The sequence below is a fragment of the Dermacentor variabilis genome, chromosome 3 (assembly GCF_050947875.1).
Source record: "Dermacentor variabilis isolate Ectoservices chromosome 3, ASM5094787v1, whole genome shotgun sequence".
NCBI lineage: Eukaryota > Metazoa > Arthropoda > Arachnida > Ixodida > Ixodidae > Dermacentor > Dermacentor variabilis.
Genome location: NC_134570.1, coordinates 45,294,114 through 45,314,982, shown reverse-complemented (window position 1 = coordinate 45,314,982; position 20,869 = coordinate 45,294,114). Strand labels below are relative to the sequence as shown.

The 20,869-nt window shown below is 48.2% G+C and overlaps 1 protein-coding gene across 3 annotated transcripts in view; it reads left to right on the top strand.

Moving 5' to 3' along the window:
- Positions 1-20,869, top strand: part of LOC142575501 (carbonic anhydrase-like) — a 151,605-nt gene that overhangs the window by 89,575 nt on the left and 41,161 nt on the right. For all 3 annotated transcript variants that reach the window (XM_075684913.1, XM_075684912.1, XM_075684911.1), the window contains exons 2-3: positions 7,218-7,256; positions 19,184-19,366. In XM_075684913.1, coding sequence (XP_075541028.1) covers positions 7,218-7,256; positions 19,184-19,366 — 222 coding nt within the window. The remainder of the gene's footprint in view (positions 1-7,217; positions 7,257-19,183; positions 19,367-20,869) is intronic.

Here is a 20,869-nt window from a genome sequence, read left to right as displayed (position 1 = left end):
TTGAGAGAGTTGCAGGCACAAACCGGGATTCGTTTACACAGGCCTGATATAACTGCAGATGTCCAGTAGAAGGTTTTGTCCGGCGGTTAAATCTAGCACAAAAATAGGCAGGATGATGATGATGATGACGACGACGACGTCGTCTTCATCGCTATTGTCATGTTTTTGTTCATGTGACGCTGCTGCTGATTATGAAAGCAACGTCCTACTACTGGCAGCCATAAACGTGCGCGCGAGAAGTCTAAAACACCCAGGAAAGTAGTAAAAAAAAAATCAGCTGCGCGGTGCTGCCTCAGAACTTGTACAGACCTTGCCGTTAAACAACGAAAGTGTTCCTCTCCTTCCGGTATCAGATATACTTACGCAGTGCAAAGACGGCGTAACATAAGTTCGATGGCATTCCGATTATTCTCTGACACTGCTAGCAGGATGGCTAACTTCGCGCGCACTCCTCTGTTCTCCTCGAAGCCACACTTCCTCGAAAATTGCGCGTCGCGAACGTTTTCGACGGCATCTTTAGGCTCGCAGAAGTGCTTCCACTAATCTAATCGAGCCCCGCTCCGAGGACAATATCCGGCTTTAGACTGATATACCGGCCGTCGTCTGTGCGTCGCCGGCCTCCCGATGTCTCCACGTGCGTAGAGACAGTTCTAAATGCGTTCAACAACGCGCATAAGGCATTCCGAAGGCACTGCGCCACCGTATCGGTACGCAATCGCGAAGGGAACTGCCCGTGTACGCTGTGCCCCTGGCATCGGGACACCGACAGCTATTTGCTATCGCGGAAGAACACGGCAAAAGGGACCGAGCACGTTCTTCAGCGGCGATAACGTAGCGCAGTGTATGTGCGAGGCGATGAGCGCTTTATCAGCCGGTCCCGTCTCGATCTCGCGTCGTCGGTTACGTTTCCGGCTCATTTTCTGCCTATAAGCAGAGGCGCGTTCGGTTGATCTCCTCGGGGAGCTTGGGCTGCAGCCACCCGCTCGCTATTGAGCTAGACGCAGTGTGAACACGACAGCCAGATAATGATCACTATTTCAGCAAAAAGAGAAAGAAAAGAGAAAGCTGCCATGAGAAGGTCATCCGGAGCTCTTTCCGATTCTGACTAAATTTGCGCGGGGTAAAGTACCCACCCGCATTACGTGCCGGCATTTAAAGTGAGGTTGCCAAGCGCTTGGCGCCTGTGTGGATGGAAAGAAGGCTGACGCTCTTGAACATGAAAGCAGTGCAACTGTATGCTGGTGGCATATTATATTGCTCTTGATATTGTCCAACATAATTTTCAATCAGTAAGTGGAACATAATAATCTCGTTCAGTCTTAAGTTCCGCAACCTAAGTGGAACATATCTACAAAAATGTTCCGCTCACTTACTGGGGCTCATGTGGAGCGAGAGTATCTGTACACTGGCTCTCTCTCTCTCTCTCTCTCTCTCTCTCTCTCTCTCTCTCTCTCTCTCTCTCTCTCTCTCTCTCTCTCTCTCTCTCTCTCTCTCTCTCTCTCTCCCAAATAGAGGTTAGCCGACCGGGCGCTACCGTGGCTAACCTATCGTGGTTAACTGCATTTCCCCAATCTCTCTCAAATTCGAAATTCCAAGTCGATAATTTAATCCACATGCGCCAAGAGACTTCTCCAAGATCCCATCTTAACATTCCCAAGCCGTCCCAAATAACGCCGCATTTCTCGGCCGATCTCCCACGCTGGGTCACGACGTCACACGCTGACGAAACAACCACCCGAGCAGCCTTCCGGTTCGTCTATCGTTCTCAGCTGTCAGCGGTACAGTGCCACCGTAGTTCGATATTCCAGCGTTCACCCACATTACGTGGGGCGAGCATCGCCCACACAGTGAGCGCCGAAGGCGCCTAGTAACAGTAGTCGGTACATAAGGGCACGTTCATCCGCGATGGAATATAGCGCATACCACGCGCTGAGCCCGCGTCGTGATCCCTGCCTATAATTTCTCCGCCTCTAGAGGTATACACCTACTTCCACGAAAAAAAAAAAACACAAAAAAAAACGACGACGACAATACGAACGAAGCGCTAATTTGGTTCCTTCTCGTGTCTTTCTACTTCCTCGTTGTCTATTTTCTTTATTCTATATATATTTAATTTTTGTTTATGTTTTTGATCAAAAGGCTAAGGCAGCGCCGGCTATCCGCCGCCCCACTGCCCTTGGCATCGATTATGCATGCGGGTCACGCCATTCACCTATTGGCGCCGTCTCCGCTCGATATCTGTATTGCGGAGATTCCGGTTCGGGGATTTACGCGCACGCGACCGGCCTTTACTTTTATAAGGCGAAGGAAGGACCAGGCGACACCGAGAAAAGAAGTAATAGTAAATACGTCCGCCACCCCTTTCCCGAGGCCTGACACATATCGTCGGGACGATATACGCACCTATGGTTTCTGTAAACGCGCGCGCATTAGGTCTAGAAAGAAAGAAAGAAAGAAAGAAAGAAAGAAAGATTAAGAAAGGCATCTGCGCGGCCGTCTTCGCAATACAAGTGCGCGTATGTGTGTGACTGTGTGCTTGCCAACGCACGAGCGCGCACGTGGTCTTTCTTTTTTTTTTTTTTTGCGTATGCGCTAAATATGCAGAAGACGAGGTTACCGGCTAACCTTGAAGATCGACGGGTGAAAGCGTCGCAAAAAAACAATCTTTCTTTAATCCGCCTAACTACGCATCTGGCCATTTTGCAAATGATCACCGAGTATCAGTTATTCCTTCCTTTTTAGGTCGGTATATATTCGCGCCGTAAAATAGTGCATTGTCAAATGCGGGCCTTCAGTCCTCCCCCCCCCCCCCATCCCCCTTCTCAATAGGTGGTAAGCGGGTTGCAGGAAACTGCTTAATGCGTTTTTCTTTTATTTTTTCCACGTGGTAGTAGATGCTGAGGGGGGTATGGGTGGAGGCTAACGTGTCTAACAGGTAACTGGCTGCTAATATAGGCAAGCTTCTGAAGGGATTATATTCTCTAGATCTAGGTTGTGATTCGATAATATTTAGTACCGATGAAAGGCGGAGATGGAACTGCACGCAAAAGTAGGCTACGTATAACTCGAGCGGGGCTTTTATTTCAGAAACTGAAACTGCGGGGCGGACCGGGGCCCGAAACCGAGATGGTTTTAGAGACTATAGGCAGTGAAGAACGACCTCGTCGGAAAGCGTGTATGATTTTCCTTGGGTGGGTAATTGATGGCGGCTATAAGAAAGAATCGAGACGGACGATAGTCTTGGCTTGCTGAGCATAAGAATAATGGGCACCGGTGATGGCTAACGACAACCTGTTGCGTCGCCATAATTGATGAAGCAAACGGAGCAATGCGACACGGGAACAATTAGGAAGCGCTTCCTACCGTGCTTGCACGAACCTATAAGCACACCATTCTTGCTTTCCCCGCCATCAAGATCAGCGCACTGTGGAGAGCTGTGTTTAGATTAGGGCAAAATGAACATGATGACAAAAATGAAGCAATCGACATCAATAACTTTATAGTATATATTAATCAGAACATAGTGGCGTTCGCAGAAGGAAGAGAAGATGTGCAGATCCAACGCACATCTTGGAATCTATGTGAAGCGAAGCTTTCGTTAAGTAGTTAATCAAATGCTATAAACTTGCCCGTTTCGTTTCCCGCGTCTTTGGCGTGAGGGAAACTGGCGGGTGAGCATGTGCTACTCAATAGCTATAGCATGTGCTACTCAGGCTGTATACTTCTCCGGCTGACGTTGCTATTGGCCCTTCGCGGTGCATGAGTTATATACATCGCTATCAAAGTAAACGCTGGTGGATACGGCGTATACTGCTCGCACGAGCACAAGGTCGCAGGTTCGATTCTTGACCCACCGAAGGGACCACATCCCAGTAGGGAGGGAACTACATGTAGATCGCACGGTGAATACATATTTCAGCGCACGCCGGAAACCAACGTGGTCAAAAGCAGATGCGTGGAGCGTTTAACTGCGGTGGGACTCCACAAGCTCTGCGTTGCCTTACATACGAAGCCATAGATAGAAAGCAATTCAAGCGCTTCTTCACTGCCCGAAGGCAACAGACTTGAGTACCCAACTGTAGACATCCTACACCTAACTTAGTGCATGTGAAAGTGCAATATAGACTCACGTTTTCTCGCTCTCTGTCTCTACATACGACGCCGAAGTTTATCAATCGGTCAATCAGACAATCAGAACGCCGTCGACTGTTACGCCTGGGACCCCGCGCAGTAGCTCATTGGCTATGGGCGTTCCGCTACTGAAAGCGAGGTTCCGAGAGAGAGAGAGAGAGAGAGAGAGAGAGAGAGAGAGAGAGAGAGAGAGAGAGAGAGAGAGAGAGAGACACCACACTCCGATGATAGCTTCGGGTAAGAGCGCTTGCTTGTGCACTTACAGGAAAGCTAAAGTTAAAGGACCCCAGGTGGTCAAAATTAGTCCGTAGCCCTTCCTTACACCCGCCCCCCTACTACGACGTGCCTCGTAATCAGATCGTGGTTCCGGCAAAACCCCCAGAGATGTTTTAATGGCGACGATCATTATTATTTCTATTGGCAGCGCCTTCGAAACGGGGCGGCGACAAACAGTAGCCTAGCCTGCTTGAGCTAATCAGGCATTATGCGCATGCATAGCTGTCTGGCATTTTTGCCCATCTCTATATTGTACCTATAGCCTGTAACAACTCCGGTGATATCAATCTCTTACCTGCTATTAGCATATGCCGGGACGAGCGACACCTAACCAGCGCCGTCACACTTCTGCACGTGCGACGTACGTAATACCGCAAAGTGTACTCTGTATATTCGCAAGAGAAACGTACAGTACAGGCTGTATTACACAGCGGTTACACCATAATGCTTCCACGCGTATGGAGCGTCGATATGTACGGTTATGCGGTAAACAATGTTACCGCTCTATTGGATCTGATACTTCTTCCAGGATTTATCAACTTCGCTAGGCGATTCACCCTTGCTTTGACATTACGTTGCGCTGTAGCACAGCGAAGCCAGTCTCAAACGCGGCCCTCGATTGTCCCGAAGTTGAAGAGGACGATCGGTTTTCCGAGGCCCTCAGAGTGCCGCACCAGATGAGTGCCGGCTGGCAGCCTTCGTTGAAGCCAGTCGGGGTGGGGTGCCCGTGCTATTTCCAGGCGCACGGGATGGGCAGCGGCTTTAAGCGCTCCAATCGGCCGCTGATCTCTGTGTATGTTCGTGCCACGCCGATGCCGAGGGCGGCGTGCCTTCCGAGTATATAGATGAGCAGTCATTGGGAGCTCAGGCGATGTTTATACGGAAGGCAACAGCTTATTTTGACCCGGCCTCAAAGCGCTGCCGGGTCCGCGGGCTCGTGAAAGCTTCGTCGTGCATCGCCGTGAATTCTGTTCGCGGTTCGAGTCTCTGGTGACTCCCTTACGTTTGCTTATCTTTCGGCAATGCGAGAAACGCCCATGCTCGATCCTGGTCGGAAAGACTTGGGTGTTTATTTCGGCACTGCGGAAAATTTGGAACGCTTTGTGTATGTAGCCTGGCAAAGATGGTCCTGGCCACAGATATGTATCCTTCTTTATTCGGCCTCGTGCCCGCGCCTTCTCTCTCTCACACCTCTCCTTCTTTCTTTTTTTTCACATTCCTCAATTGTTTGCCGCAAGACGTCTTACATGGCATGAAGTTACACGTTCCATAGGATTAAAATAAACGCAATGGTAAACGTATCACCGTTAGCTGTGTAGCATTTATATAAATAACCGGTTCACTAAAGCTGCACGCAATGCACTCTCGAACATGCGTGTTATATAGATCTGCATAGTTCTTTCTCCCGCATTTCTTGCTTGCCTTAAAACGCCCTGGCGGATTTTGAAGACTTAGCGTAAAGTGTGAAAAGTGTGTTCGCCAATAATATGGAGCGGATTTTCTGCACCGTCTTTAGCGTGGCGTCCTCCGTCTCTGACCACGTCCGTTTCCTGCTTGCAGGTTGATATACCGCGCTTGTGTTGTGTCCGAAGTGCGTATATTTTGTGGAGTGTATACACGCGCTTGGGTTAGTCGGTGTAGGCGTGGTGGACATTCCTGCCGAAAGGTCAAGACGGACTGGCTTGCGCCTGGTGAAGCCACGCCGCCATATACGTCGAATGGGTGCCCCCGTGCCTGAGGTTGTCGATCGCTTAAAAATTCAGCACCCAAACGCTGCCACATATCTACGCGACACTGCATTTTACTATCGGGTGGCTGCAAACCGCTCAGTGTGCGGCGAACTCAAAAAGTGTCGTTGCTCTTGTATAGTCTTAATAAAACTCGGAAACTTGAGAGCGTTCTATATGTGGGCTCATTGTCCTCGAATTCTGAGAATACCCATCTTCAATTCCGCATTCTTTAATTATTATTATTATTATTATTATTATTATTAGTAGTAGTAGTAGTAGTAGTAGTAGTAGTAGTAGTAGTAGTAGTAGTAGTAGTAGTAGTAGAAAGCTAGTAATTGTTTCCTGGTGGAAGGGTTTCATTACGCCCATGCACTATAGCATGAAGAGGAGAGAAAAAGAGTGTTTGCAAGCAGCGCGAAACAAGACAAACATTGCTTACTTGGCATGCTGAAAGAAAAATAAACTACGTGCCCTGCCACTCTGTGAAGAAGGATGACCGCCGAAGCTGTGTATGTGGGCCCCATAATGGCGAACTGCATCTCCGCCCCGGGTCGGCCCGGTATTGCACTGCCTTCGGGATTGGCCCACGTACGAAAAATTGTTGGTCTGCGCGCCGACGCTATCCGCCAGATCCTAGCGCTAGACCGCTTCGCTGTAAAATATGTTTTGTTTCAGCGGTCTAGTGTGGCGGGGACCAATATTATACGGAATTCGTCAACGCGTATTTATAGCCCTCCGTAGTGTTAATATGCAAGGCAAATCATAACTATAAAAATCACGCATATCCAGCGCACGCTTCGGGAATATATGTGAGGAGAAGCTTTCGGGAAGTGGTTAATAATATGCTATAAATTCGGTCGTGCCATTGCTTTGGGCGAGTGGGCATCTATGACAAGAGTGTTTATTGCAGAAAGCTTGTGCCTTGTTATCGTTGTACCCGTCGTTTTTGCGCTGTAGAAATTATTGCTATCGTGAATCATGTATAGGCGATGGGATAGACTAGTTAATCACGCTGCGTTTGGCCAGGTCTCTCGTGTGTACTAACCTGTATCGTTTTCTTTCTCTCTCTCTCTTTCACAGGCTCCTGCCATGCCAAATGGGGCTACACAGGTGAATTCGGTGAGTACCGAAACATTACCGCTGTTCGCACGGACAGAGCAAACCACAGCTGCAGCTACGCGTCTTAAGGAGACTTATTTGCGTGTATCGTTTTACTGCGTGTATGTATGTTCGTTGACGTACGGTATGCTCTCTAGTGACTGTTATTTTTTTTAATCACTGTGTACATCGCATGTTTCACCACACAGGTGGACTAGCACACATATATATATCCCCGCAGGGGCGTCTGCGTAAGCAGGCGTTTGGTGTGTTGCGACACCACGTACCCGAGCACACGAGGGTTGGACCCTCCCGCGTGTAGTCGTGCGCGGCTTAGCCGTGTCCGGGGAAAAGGGGATCCTGGGGGTTGAGCCGATGCCGGGTGTTTGGACCGTTAAGGCCCCCCGGCGGAGGCAACACACCTCTTTGGCCTCTGCTTCACGTAGACGGCACCCCCGGACTGACCCACCCGGGGGAAATCGGCAGTCGCCTTTTCCTGTCCTCCTCTCCAATCTTCGTCTTTCTCTCTTGCCTTTTTCATCTTTCCTGTCTTCTCATCACTTCTCCTCACTTCCTAGTTTCGCGGCGGCAAGGGTTAACCTTGTGTAGCTAGCCAGCCTTGGTTATGCTGTATTTGGTTATAGCAGCGATGTACGGCTGGCGTTGGCAGGGTTTCTCTACCAGGAACTTCTGTCACGTCCCCCTGTTGGGCTCCATGGTGGGTGGTCGGCATCGCGGCCGAAAACGCAACATTACTTATGGAACATACTTTTCCTAAACTACCTGATCGCCCTCAGAAACGAGGGCGCACCGAAGAAGTTTTTCAGTTTTTCGGACGACAAGTCCACAATTTTCCTCGTTTTCATGTCATCCACGCAGAAAAACCAGCTAAACAAGTGCGAACAATCTCCCCGTTCCTTGTATCTAAGTCTCTTACCGAAGTTTTTGGGCCAGGATATAAGGTGTCGAGGATGGCTAGCGGTGACCTCCTCTTGGAGCTCCGCGACCAGAAGCAATTTGAGAAACTGCCTCAGCTAGTATCATTTGGGGAGACCCAAGTAGTAGTAACCCCGCACCGCACGATGAATACCTCTCGCGGCGTTGTCTCGGACGATGATTTGCTGGAGCTCACTGAGGCTGAGCTCTTGGAGGGCTTCAGTGAACAAAATGTTATAAATGTCAAAAGAATCAAGATAAGGCGAGATGGTAAAGAACTTGCGACCAAACATCTAATACTCACCTTCAATTCAAGTGTCTTGCCCGAGTCAATCGAGGCCGGGTACATCAAGCTCCGTGTAAGACCATACGTGCCAAATCCCCTCCGATGTTTCAAGTGCCAGCGTTTTGGCCACAGTTCGCAGAGCTGCCGAGGCCGCCAAACTTGTGCGAAATGCAGCGCGCACGAACACTCCTCTGAAGCTTGTGAGAATGCTTTCCACTGTGTAAATTGTGATGGCGAGCATGCCGCATACTCGCGGTCATGCCCGTCTTGGAAGAAAGAAAAAGAAATAGTAACAATCAAAGTAAAAGAAAACATATCATTCAAAGAGGCACGCAGGCGGGTTGCATACCTTCCTAAGGCCAGCTTTGCCGAAATGGCGCGTCAGGGGGCAGCGTCACAACGGCCTCCGGCGGCTGTCCGACCCACAAGCCGTGAGTCGGCAGTTACGCCATCTGCCCCCGCGGCGGTTGCAGCTAGCGCTGCTCCGTCTACCCAGCAGACGGGGCCACCGACCCCGAAGGTGGGCGCAGCCGAGGCTGCCTCACCCTCCCCCGCCCCTTCTAGCGCTGGCAACAGCCGGCGCACCCAAATTCCTCAGGGTGCCCCATCGACCTCCGGGCTCGTGGGCGCAGGGGTCTCGCCCTCCAAGGCGGCACCCTCCCTGACATCTCGCTCGCAAGAGCACGTGTCCGGCGCCTCACTAGAGGCAATGGACACTACACCAACCCTCAAGGCGCACCAAGCGCCTAAGGAGCGGCGAGGCTCCCTCGAACGCTCCAGAAAAAGCAAAACCCCGGTTACAGGGCCTCGAAAGAGCTCTGTAATCTAAGGCATCACTTCCGTTTCCGTAAACACAGCACCAATTTACTTTAAAAATGAATACACAAATAATTCAGTGGAATGTCCGAGGTCTTCTTAGAAACCTTGATGATTTGCAAGAACTCATCCACAAACATAATCCAAAAGTGCTGTGTTTACAGGAAACACACTTAAAATCCAAACACACAAACTTTCTCCGTACGTATGTTACGTTTCGCAAAGATCGCGATGATGCCGTCGCATCATCGGGTGGTGTGGCGATTCTCACTCATAAAAGTATAGCATGTCAACCTTTACAGCTACGAACACCCCTTGAGGCAGTGGCGGTGCGAGCTGTTCTGCTAAACAAACTCATCACCATTTGCTCCCTTTACATACCCCCGCATTACCAACTGAACAAACATGAATTTCACTCCTTGATCGATCAATTGCCAGAACCTTATGCTGTTCTTGGCGATTTCAATGCGCACAGCTCCCTGTGGGGCGACTCTCGTATAGATGCGCGAGGTCGCCTTGTTGAACAGTACCTTTTTTCTTCTGGAGCGTGCCTTCTCAATAAGAAAGAACCCACATATTACTCTCTTGCAAACCGATCCTTTTCGTCAATAGATCTTTGCATAGTCTCTCCGTCTGTACTGCCTGAACTTGAATGGGAAGTTACCGACAACCCTTACGGCAGCGACCACTTCCCTATATTGCTAAGATCACATAAAGAAAACGAATATCCACCACACGCTCCTAGGTGGAAGATTGACACAGCAGACTGGGAGAGGTTCCGAAACTTAACTAGTATATCATGGGATGACATGTCTTCTTTAGAAATCGATGCTGCTGTGGAGTACTTCACAGCCTTCGTAATAGATGCCGCATCTAAATGCATACGTGAATTAAGCGGCTCGGCATGCAAACGGCATGTCCCGTGGTGGAACAATGAATGCAGAATCGCACGTAGGAATCAGAACAAAGCGTGGGGGTTGCTGCGCGCTTCGCCCACTGCAGAAAATCTTGTCAACTTTAAAAAAGTAAAATCCCAAGGTAGGAGAACCCGCCGACAGGCCAGAAGAGAAAGCTGGCAAAAGTATCTATCGAGTATTAACTCGTTTAGGGATGAGGCCAAAGCCTGGAACAGAGTTAATAGGATTAGAGGGCGGCAAAGAAACTCAGTCCCCCTGGTAAACACACAGGGGGATACACTGCAAGACCAGGCAGACTCACTTGGGGAATATTTTGAGAGCGTGTCAAGTCCAACAAATTATAGACAATCCTTTCTCAAATACAAACAAACAGAAGAACGTAAGCCATTAATAAGAAAAGGTCGAAAGAATGAGCCTTACAACCATCCTTTTTGTATTGCTGAATTGAGAGCTGCCTTGAGCGCATGCAACAGCTCCGCACCAGGATCTGATAGAATCATGTATGAAATGCTCAAAAACTTACACAATGACACGCAGGTTACACTACTCACACTTTTCAACACCATTTGGGATGCAGGGTACCTTCCAACCGCATGGAAGGAAGCCATTGTGGTCCCTGTTTTGAAACAAGGCAAGGACCCTTCCTCAGTGGCAAGTTACCGCCCGATAGCCCTCACAAGTTGCATTTGTAAGGTGTTTGAAAAAATGATTAACCGGCGACTCATTCATTTCCTTGAACAGAGCAAAATCCTTGATCCCTATCAGTGCGGCTTCCGAGAAGGGCGCTCCACAAATGACCATCTTATACGTGTAGAAGCAAATATCCGGGACGCATTTGTACACAAACAATTCTTCTTATCCATATTCCTCGATATGGAGAAGGCGTACGATGCGACGTGGCGTTACGGAATCCTAAGAGACTTGTTAGAAATGGGTATCCATGGAAATATGCTTAACCTAATAGAAAGCTATCTGTCCAGTCGTACCTTCCGGGTAAAAGTCGGCAATGTACTTTCACGACCTTTTATGCAAGAAACGGGTGTACCCCAAGGAGGCGTGCTCAGCTGCACACTTTTCATCGTGAAGATGAACACGCTTCGCGCTTCATTACCACCGGCAATCTTTTATTCTGTCTACGTGGACGATATACAAATAGCTTTCAAATCTTGTAACCTCGCAGTCTGCGAGAGGCAGGTACAGCATGGCCTGAACAAAGTCTCAATGTGGGCAGACAATAATGGATTTAAGATCAATCCTAACAAAAGCTCTTGCGTTCTTTTTACAAGAAAGAGAGGAATGATCCCAGATCCTTGCTTAGAACTATGTGGACAACAAATACCCGTAAACAAAGAGCACAAATTTCTAGATGTTATATTAGACTACAGACTCACTTTCGTCCCCCACATTAAACATATTAAAGAAAAATGTCTGAAAACAATGAACCTAATGAAACTTCTATCCCATACATCGTGGGGTAGTGACAGGAAGTGCTTAATTAATCTCTATAAGAGCCTGATCCGTTCACGATTAGATTATGGTGCCGTGATCTATCATTCTGCCGCTCCAAGTGCGCTAAAGATGCTAGACCCTGTTCACCATCTAGGTATCCGTTTAGCCACAGGAGCTTTCAGAACGAGTCCCGTACAAAGTTTATATGCAGAATCGAATGAATGGTCACTTCATATCCAGACAACGTACATCAGCCAAACATATTTTCTGAAAGTCCACTCAAATCCTGAACATCCCTGTTTTAAAACCGTTAATGACATGACATATGCTACACTCTTTCGCAGTCGTCCCTCCGTAAGACAGCCTTTCTCGCTGCGTGTGAGGGAGCTTAGTGATGAAATGCATGTCCCACTCCTCGAGTTCCGCCTAATGCCTCCAGCTAAGCTGCTACCTCCTTGGGAGTGGCAGATGATACAATGCGACATATCTTTCATGCAGGTTACAAAACACGCTCCAGAGATTGAAATCCAGATGCATTTCCAGGAACTGCAATACAAACACTCCTGCACGGAGTTTTACACAGACGCATCGAAGTCACGCGAGGGGGTGTCATATGCAGCCGTCGGTCCATCCTTCTCGGAATCCGATTTACTGCATCCGGAAACTAGTATCTTCACGGCTGAGGCCTACGCAATATTGTCGACCGTGAAGCATATAAGGAAATCAAAACTCAAAAAGTCAGTTATATATACGGACTCCCTTAGTGTTGTGAAGTCTTTGATGTCGTTCTGTAAGCACAAAAATCCTATAATAATTGAGCTCTATTCCGTCTTATGCAAAGCATATGTATCTAACCAGGATGTGGTTATATGCTGGGTGCCTGGCCATAGGGGCATCCAGGGTAACGTTCTAGCGGACCAGATGGCCACATCAATTGCATCACACACTGTTAATTCTACTGCTGCAGTCCCTGTCACAGACCTGAAACCCTTCTTAAGAAGGAAACTGCGAAACTACTGGCAACGATTGTGGGACCTGGAAACAAATAATAAGTTGCATTTAATAAAGCCACAATTAGGTTTCTGGCCTCCTGTAACAAAATCACGCCGGACAGATGTCCTATTCTGTCGCCTCAGAATAGGACACACATTTGGCACACATAACTTTTTACTCACTGAAAATGATCCTCCAACCTGCGGTAGATGCGGGGAGAGGCTGACCGTCCTCCACGTCCTCCTGGAGTGTCGGGCAGCCGAATCTGAAAGAAGGAGACATTTTTCCCTAGCATACCGGCAGCACATCCCCCTACATCCCGTAATGCTACTCGGCCCAGAACCTTTACCAACACAGTACTAAATTTCCTGAAAGATGTCGTCCTGCATGTTTTTAGCCCCACATGTTCGTAGCGGGTCCTCTCTTCAGAGGATGCCGCTGCGATATCTCTTTAGTATAGCACATGCCTCTAGGCCCTTGTCTTTCAAGGGCTCTGGCGAGGCAGCAGTGCACCAAGTAATTTTAACATCCTACATATTTTTGATTTTGCATCATTCTTCTACGATGGATTTTAATGTTCATAGTAATCGTCATTAGTCATCGCCATAATTTTATAGCACGTAGATTTTACGCACTTTACAGCGACAATTTTTAGGCCACTTTACAGCCAAGTCACATCTCCATAATACATCGTCAACATCACCACTTGTCATGGCGCTCTTTGGCCAAACCTGGCCCTTGCGCCATTAAACACTACATATCATCATCATCACACACACACACACACACACACACACACACACACACACACACACACACACACACACATATATATATATATATATATATATATATATATATATATATATATATATATATATATATATATATATATATATATATATATATAAGGATCTTTGCGAAGATCCTTATCGACGACTGCACCCCGTGCCTGAAGAAGACCGGAGTTGCTAGGGGCCCCGAGTTGTTGAATCGCAACATCAATGAAACAGATTAGAAATATGGGCATCGATTTAGACCGCGGAGTCTCCAGAAGTCAGGAAAGCCCGCAGGCGAGTTTCGCAAAAAAAAAAAAAAAGAGCAATGCAACCAGGAATTTTAGAAGTTAGCCGACTGATTTTGTGCTTCGGCGCTTCTATGCTAAAGAGTATACCGGGAACGACGAAACGAGATTAAATAAAGGAAAATACTAATCAGATGTGCTTGTTTCTCCCCTCACTCCCTTTTTGCTTGCTTTTTGCGCTGTCGTAGAATATTTTTCCCGTGCTTCGTGCACTCCAATAACTTAACCAGGTCGTCCGTTCGGTGCTGGAGGAGCGAACGCTTTGTGGGGCACGACGTCTTGTACTCGCCTCATTATTGATCGCGCGGTGACTCAACAATAAGCGTACATCGTAGCTTTGTGATCGCGTGACGAGGCAACTTGAAGCTACGCGTAAGCCGCGCTCTGTATACCTCCAAATAGATTCCGCTGCGGACGCAAAAGAACGCACAGCGCGCGGCCTCGACAAATGTCGCATTCCTCCCCCCCTCTCCCTCTCTCTCTCTCCCGAGCGAGCGATGTCGTGTCGCACCCGACGACGATTCATTCTGGCGCGTTTCGCTTCGGCCAAACAACGGAGAAAGAAGTGTAGAACCGAGCGCGGATTTTGCACGATGCGACCACGCGTGCGCACACATGCACGCGCGCGCGCGCGAGCACGCACATCCGCGAGACCGCGGCGCCCAAGCTGACCAAATAAATTACGGTCGTCCGCGGGGGCACGCTCGACGCGCACTGCAAACAGTCCTTATGTCAGCGACCACGTCTCTGCGCGAACAAATGACTGCGCCGCTCGAGTTGGCAGCCGCACCGGCCGCGCCGCAACCTAGCGTACGTCTCATTCGGCAAGCGAAGGTAAACAGGCTGCGGGTTTGCCTCCGAGATGATCGAAAGAGCGCGGGCCTCGAGTTTATAGTGAGAAAACTCCATGAGCGCGGGGTTCCGCCTCGCACTAGCAATCTCTGAGCCTATTCTTTTGTCATTTCACCTCAGCTCGCGTACATTTGGCGCTGCTGCTGCTGCTGCTGCAGACCAATAAATGTTTTTGGTGATGATGATGATGATGGTGATGATGATGATGATGATGACGACGACGACGACGACGACGACTACGACGACGACGATGACGACGACGATGTTGCGCATGAGGCTGCCTGTATTTGCGTTAGCGTTGATTGACGCAGTCAGTCAGTAATTTAGTCAAATTATGTGTACGGGAAAGATGTCTATGTCTATGCAGGGTTCAGAAAAACGCATGAATAAGAAAGAAGTGGTAATATGAAGTAAAGAACACCATTTTAGCAATCCAGAGAAAACAAGGGGAAGGCGGGTGACGGAAATTCAAGAACATGGGCAAAACGAGAACAAGGTGAAAGCCGAAGCCAATGTTTAGACAAGTGGACTTGTTTTTTTCGAGGCCTCGAAGGATACAAGAATACGTCGGCTGTGGCTTTCACCTTGTTGTCGTTTTGCTCAACTATTTGAGCAAAGAATACGCGGCTGTTTGTATACGAGCATACAAAATGGGCAGATACACGTTGAGATTGTAACCTACATTACACTGCGTTAAGTAAGGAGAAACTGATTTCATATAACTTAATATAGCGTTCTTTGTTGCAGTGTTGCAGCAAATACCAATGTATTAAAAAAAAAACAGAAGGGAAAGGATAAAAGTGCTGTATAATTACACTATCCTGTGCACAGGAGTACTATCCACAGCACTCTGTCCTTTCCCTTCTTTTTTTCTTCTTCTATGTTTGTATGTGCTGTAACACTATCACGAAGAATGCATCACCAACTCGACGGCCACCAAACATTATAGAAATAAATAGCGAACAGAGTAGCCGTACAGTAGTAGTTCGTACTAGTTTGCAGTTGTTAGTATACACTCTAAGAAAAGATTGCACCCTCTGGGTCTTACCCTGCCTCCCCTCCCCCCCCCAAAAAAAAATTACCGTTATCTGTCTTGCATGCATGTTGCTTCACTAACACTGCGCGACCAGTATGGTTACGTATACCTACAAGTAACGAATGGGATACATGTATCACCGCGACATTGCGTTCTTGACAGGAAAGTTGCGAACGCTAAGGATTAAAGAAAGCAAATAATACACGCAATATACATAATTATAGTTTTGAACATAAGCCCCAAAGGGCGTACATTTTCTTTACTAGCAGCAGCAACAGCAGCAGCAGCAGCAGTAGTAGTAGTAGTAGTAGTAATAGTAGCAGCAGTCGTGGTACTAGTAGTAGTAGTAGTAGTAGTAGTAGTAGTAGTAGTAGTAGTAGTAGTAGTAGTAGCATCAGCAGCAGCAGCAGTAGTAGTAGTAGTAGTAGTAGTAGTAGTAGTAGTAGTAGTAGTAGTAGTAGTAGTAGTAGTTTTCTAGGATAAAATGAATTCTTACACAGAATTCCAGAGAAAGGGAAATTCCTCATCAAGGGCAATGTATGTTGTAGCACGGTTTGTGGGTAATTATATCGAAGCTGATGCTTGGTCTCAGGAGTGTTGCCACCTGAACACGGCTTCAGCAGCTGCAACACGTGCCCTAAGATGAATGCCAATAAGTAAATTACACGAAGTTTGTTTGTAATATTGCGTTAATCAGCCAACTGAGCCTTACAGTTAGTCAGGCAAGCAATACCCGCCTCTTCAAGCAATCACACCGACGACATGGAATCGCGCTATCTGGCACAGGCGATGTCTCTTAATGGGCCCCTCACCAGGCCACATAGAAAATTTCGGTTATACGCTGGAAGCTCTCATGTGTTCTCTAGGGAGCGTTGTGCCACAAAATTTTTTTCAAATCGGCTCATTAATCGCCGAGATAGGAATATTTCAGTGCCGCGAACCCATGATTTCTGGCGGCAAGCGCCACTGCCAAGAGGGACACTCTCTCCACTTGCCCCGTCTAGCCTCCGCGAGCGAAATTCCTTCCCTGCGCTCTTCCATGCCGGAGCTCGAGAAACTTGTGTCGCATCCGTCACGGGCCCCGCCTTCATTTTTTTTCTTCTCCTCGTTCTTTTTTTTTTTTTTTGCGACGCGGCGTACTTCCTCTGACGGCGTCGCGCTCGAGCTGCTGCGATTGTCTCGTCTCGCGCAACGCACGATTTTGCACGATGTGCACCAGGACACCTGATTAGCGGTATAAGTCAGTGCTACACGAATACTGAAGCAGACACAAGCAGATCACATAGCATGATCGCGCGCTGCAACACGGCAGAAAATGACATAGTTTCGGTGTCTGCGCGCGCGAGTGTACGACGTGGGAACACGCAGACGAAACGGAAGTACATCTCTCCTGGTGCGGTCCGAAGTAAAACAAGAACGCGCAGACATTCAGTTTGTGTGTTTTATTATTTCCATAAACTTTAATTCGCCTATTCAAGCAACAGATTACGCAAATAACAGATGTTTCCTTCAATAATTCTCGAGGTCACTTGTCATTACGAGCGACGTCACAGCACAAACATGTGTACATTAAAACCCCTTAAACTTCGTAAAGTACTGCCACGCTTTGAAGAATGGCGCCTCCTCCACGCGCGCTCTGGCCGAGGCCGACGCCGCGTCGCTATTGGCCTAATAGCATCACGTGGGCCTTCGCGCCGTGCATCAGCGCCATTTTTGCTCGAGAAGCGTCTACGGAGTGGGGAGGAGCGCATGCTGGCGCCGTTGCTACGCTCGAGCAGAGTAGGCGGCGCTACAGTCGAGGAGGGAGCGTGAAAGAGAGGAGAAACGAGGAGGAGTGAAGGCGGAGGAGAAGAGTGTCGCTACTTTAAGGGGTTTTAGTGTGCATCACCCATCACCCTCTGGCATGGAGGCCGTCCGGCTTGTAGCAGAGGCGGTCGCGAGGAGAAGGGCAAACAGCGTTTGGTTTGAAATTTCAGATTTTTCCGCGGTGCGTAGCGAATAGCAGACACGATCGTTAGCGCGAATTGTATGCTCTGCGCTTGTGAGCTCAAAATGGCCAGACCTGGTGAGGGCCCCTTTAAGAAAACTTTCAGAATAATTTAACGATTGTTTCTTAACACTTTCTCAACCTAATGTTCCTTCGCGCGCGCGCGCGCGCGCGTGTGTGTGTGTGTGTGTGTGTGTGTGTGTGTGTGTGTGTGTGTGTGTGTGTGTGTGTGTGTGTGTGTGTGTGTGTGCGTGTGTGTGTGTGTGTGTGTGTGTGTGTGTGTGTGTGTGTGTGTGTGTGTGTGTGTGTTTGAACGCGTCTGAACGCGTCCGCACGGGCCGTGTCTTGAAAGTAAGCGATCTCCGGTCGGTAGACTATAGCTGGGCCGAGGTTTAACAGCTTCGTGTGCGCTGTGTTCTCGCCGCTTAGTTCGCGTTGAAGCGAGAGGCAGCACGAAGGTCACTTCGCTCGATGCTGCTGCCGCGTTTCCTCGCGCCAGCGTTTTAACTGACAGCGTGTGTCCACTGTCAAAGAGTGAGATGTGTTCGTGTTTGCTTGTGCGCGCGTGGCACAATGCTCGTTAATTCAGTAAGAGAATGTTTACAAGTTCCGGCCGAGAAAACTACTATTCTCACTTCGTATAGCTACATCATAATTAATTTGCTATCACTATCGATGTTTCGCCTTTCGGATGAAACTGCGACTTTTTTTCTATCTTCTCTAAAATGAGTCAGCTTCATAAGTTGTTGCGGTAAATCCCTTCCACTACGTTTTATAACTTCAATTGTATAACCGTAATTTCTGGTGGGACCTGTTGTTCATTAAATGTTGAGCAGTGGGAAAATAGGCCACCTAAGGAACGGTTATCTTAATCATCAAAGGTGAACTGCTGCCATAATCGGATGGTGCCTGGTGAGACGCTCTTTAAAAGGACTTGGCATAGGAGTAATAATTAAGCCTGAAATGAAAGCCCGATAAATAAATCTGACGAATAATATGTCTGACAGGTAAATAAGGCTGGAATTGAAAATATGCCAGTCTTTTCTAATAGCCGTTTCCTTTCTTTTCCTTTGTCCCGCAAAAAAAAGAAGAAAAAAATAATGCAAGGTGGGTCCTGAAAGAATAATCTGCCACTTGAAATTTACCTATAGTGTCTTTCTTGAGTGTAGACCTTTAAGAGGAAGCTACTCATGGCCTCCTTCGATATCCTTATCCAACCGCATTCCGATAGGGATGGAACGCAAAAACGCTGAAATCCAAAATTTTGGCAGTCTGGCAGCGAAGGAAAAAAATATGTAGGGCTAAATCAAGACTCTTTTCCAAACATTTCGTATATTCTCGCTGTTTCTGTTAAATCCAATAAGCCTTGTCAAAATTGCTTCAGCGGATGCAGAGAAAGACGGCTCGTTAGTTTATGCGCAGGAAGATCCCGACGCGAAGCTTTCGCTAAAGCGCAAGAGCAGTTAGACGTGATACCCACCTTGCTTTCCTTCAGTGCTGGCGCAACCACGCAGCAGCCTGGCCCTCGCGTAACAAAAATTCGGTCGCCGTACAGTGCGACGTCTTTAGGGGGTCTGTCGTTTTCGTTGCAGCGCCCCACAACTGGGTGAGCGTGGACACGAGCCCCAACGTGAACCAATGCGGCGACAAGTTGCAGTCGCCAGTGGACCTCGACGACCGCTACGCAGAGTACGACCCGGGACTGACAGACATCACCTTCAGCGGCTATGACCAGGAACTGTACAACCCGTACATCGTCAACAATGGACACACAGGTATGCGCGTGTCCTATAGCGACAGTCATCCATGCTGCTGCTTTATTTACACGATTGCGTATAAATACAGCAGCACAGAACCCCAAGAGGCTGTTGCCACTTCGTCGTCTTTACCGTCGACGACTTTGTCCTCTTTTCCACCGTAACAATATTTTGTTCCAAAAAAGAAAGTCACAGGAAGATGGGAAAGCTCGAAGTGATCAACAATCGGCGAACAAGGAAGTTTCCGGTCTATGCCAACATTTCGACAAAGGGACTTGCCCCGGCAAGACCTCTTGTCCAATCGTTGGCTCCACAGTCAGGTGGCTTTCCTTGTTCGCTCGTTGTTCGTGATACTCTGCTGCGTTTCAATAGACAATCGATTGAAGGCAACAAGACATCATCAGAAAGGCAACATATTTTGTATAACAGCTTTTGTAACAATTTATCGTGTGTTTACAAACCGTTACAAAAACTGTTCCGTGGCCTCACTCTCGGCCAGGGTTGTACTTTCAGCCATCCCTTTAACTTGCAGACGCGTCCATATAAACGGTCGTGCGCAATTCACTTCCAGTTATCGTGTACAATTTGCATGCATATGAGGTCGTTGTTTTTGGCACGTTTTCTTAAAGTTCAGTGCTACTTTAAATTACGGTAGTTGTTTTTTTGGCACGTTCTCTTACACTCCGACCGATCAGTCCTACTTTAACTTCTGAGGCGTTAGTCGTGTAGTGGAAGATTTCACGGGCGGGAACCTCCACGAGTCTATAGTAAACGGAGTTTGAAGACGTCGCCACACGTAAAGAAAACAGAGCGGAAGATTTTCCAGTTCCTGAATTCGGATCGCTGATGTTCTAGATTGCACTCTTGAGGCACGCTACTCACTCACTACGCAGTGGCATAGCTAGGCGATGGCACACTGGCAACCTGCCTCCCCCCCGCAGCACGTGTTCGTCGGCGGCCCGCCCAACCCCCTCTCCCCACTCCCCGTTCCCGGTCAAGCACGTGACAACCTCCGCCCCAATCATCTCTGGCTACGCCACTGCCGCTATAGGAGAGGCCCTAGTTGAGTACTCCTGGTTTATATCTGCAAAGCTTTTCGTTCGTAAGTGCTCTTTGCCATTGACCTTCTGCCTGCGGTAATAAAGTGTAGTACTGTCTGGATTTGCTCTTACTAACAATTCTATAGTAAGAACGTTTCCTTGAATATGCCGGTCCCGGTCTTCTTTAACGTGCACCTACATCTCGATACGCTACAACTTTTTTTTTTTTAATTGCGCCCTTATGTAGGCCACTGCAGTCAGGAGTCGAGCCCACAACCTGCTTCTAAGCTTCTTGACGTGATAGGCACTGAATTACTGCGGCACCTTTTTAAAGCGATTCCTCAACATGTCGACTAGGGCTTTTTTTTTTCTTCTTTTTTTAACATTCGCACTTGCTTAACGGCTCTGGAAAAGGGAGATGGTGGACGAGGGAAAGGCAAGGAGGTTAAGCAAGTACTGGATCAGTTGGCTTCCCGACACT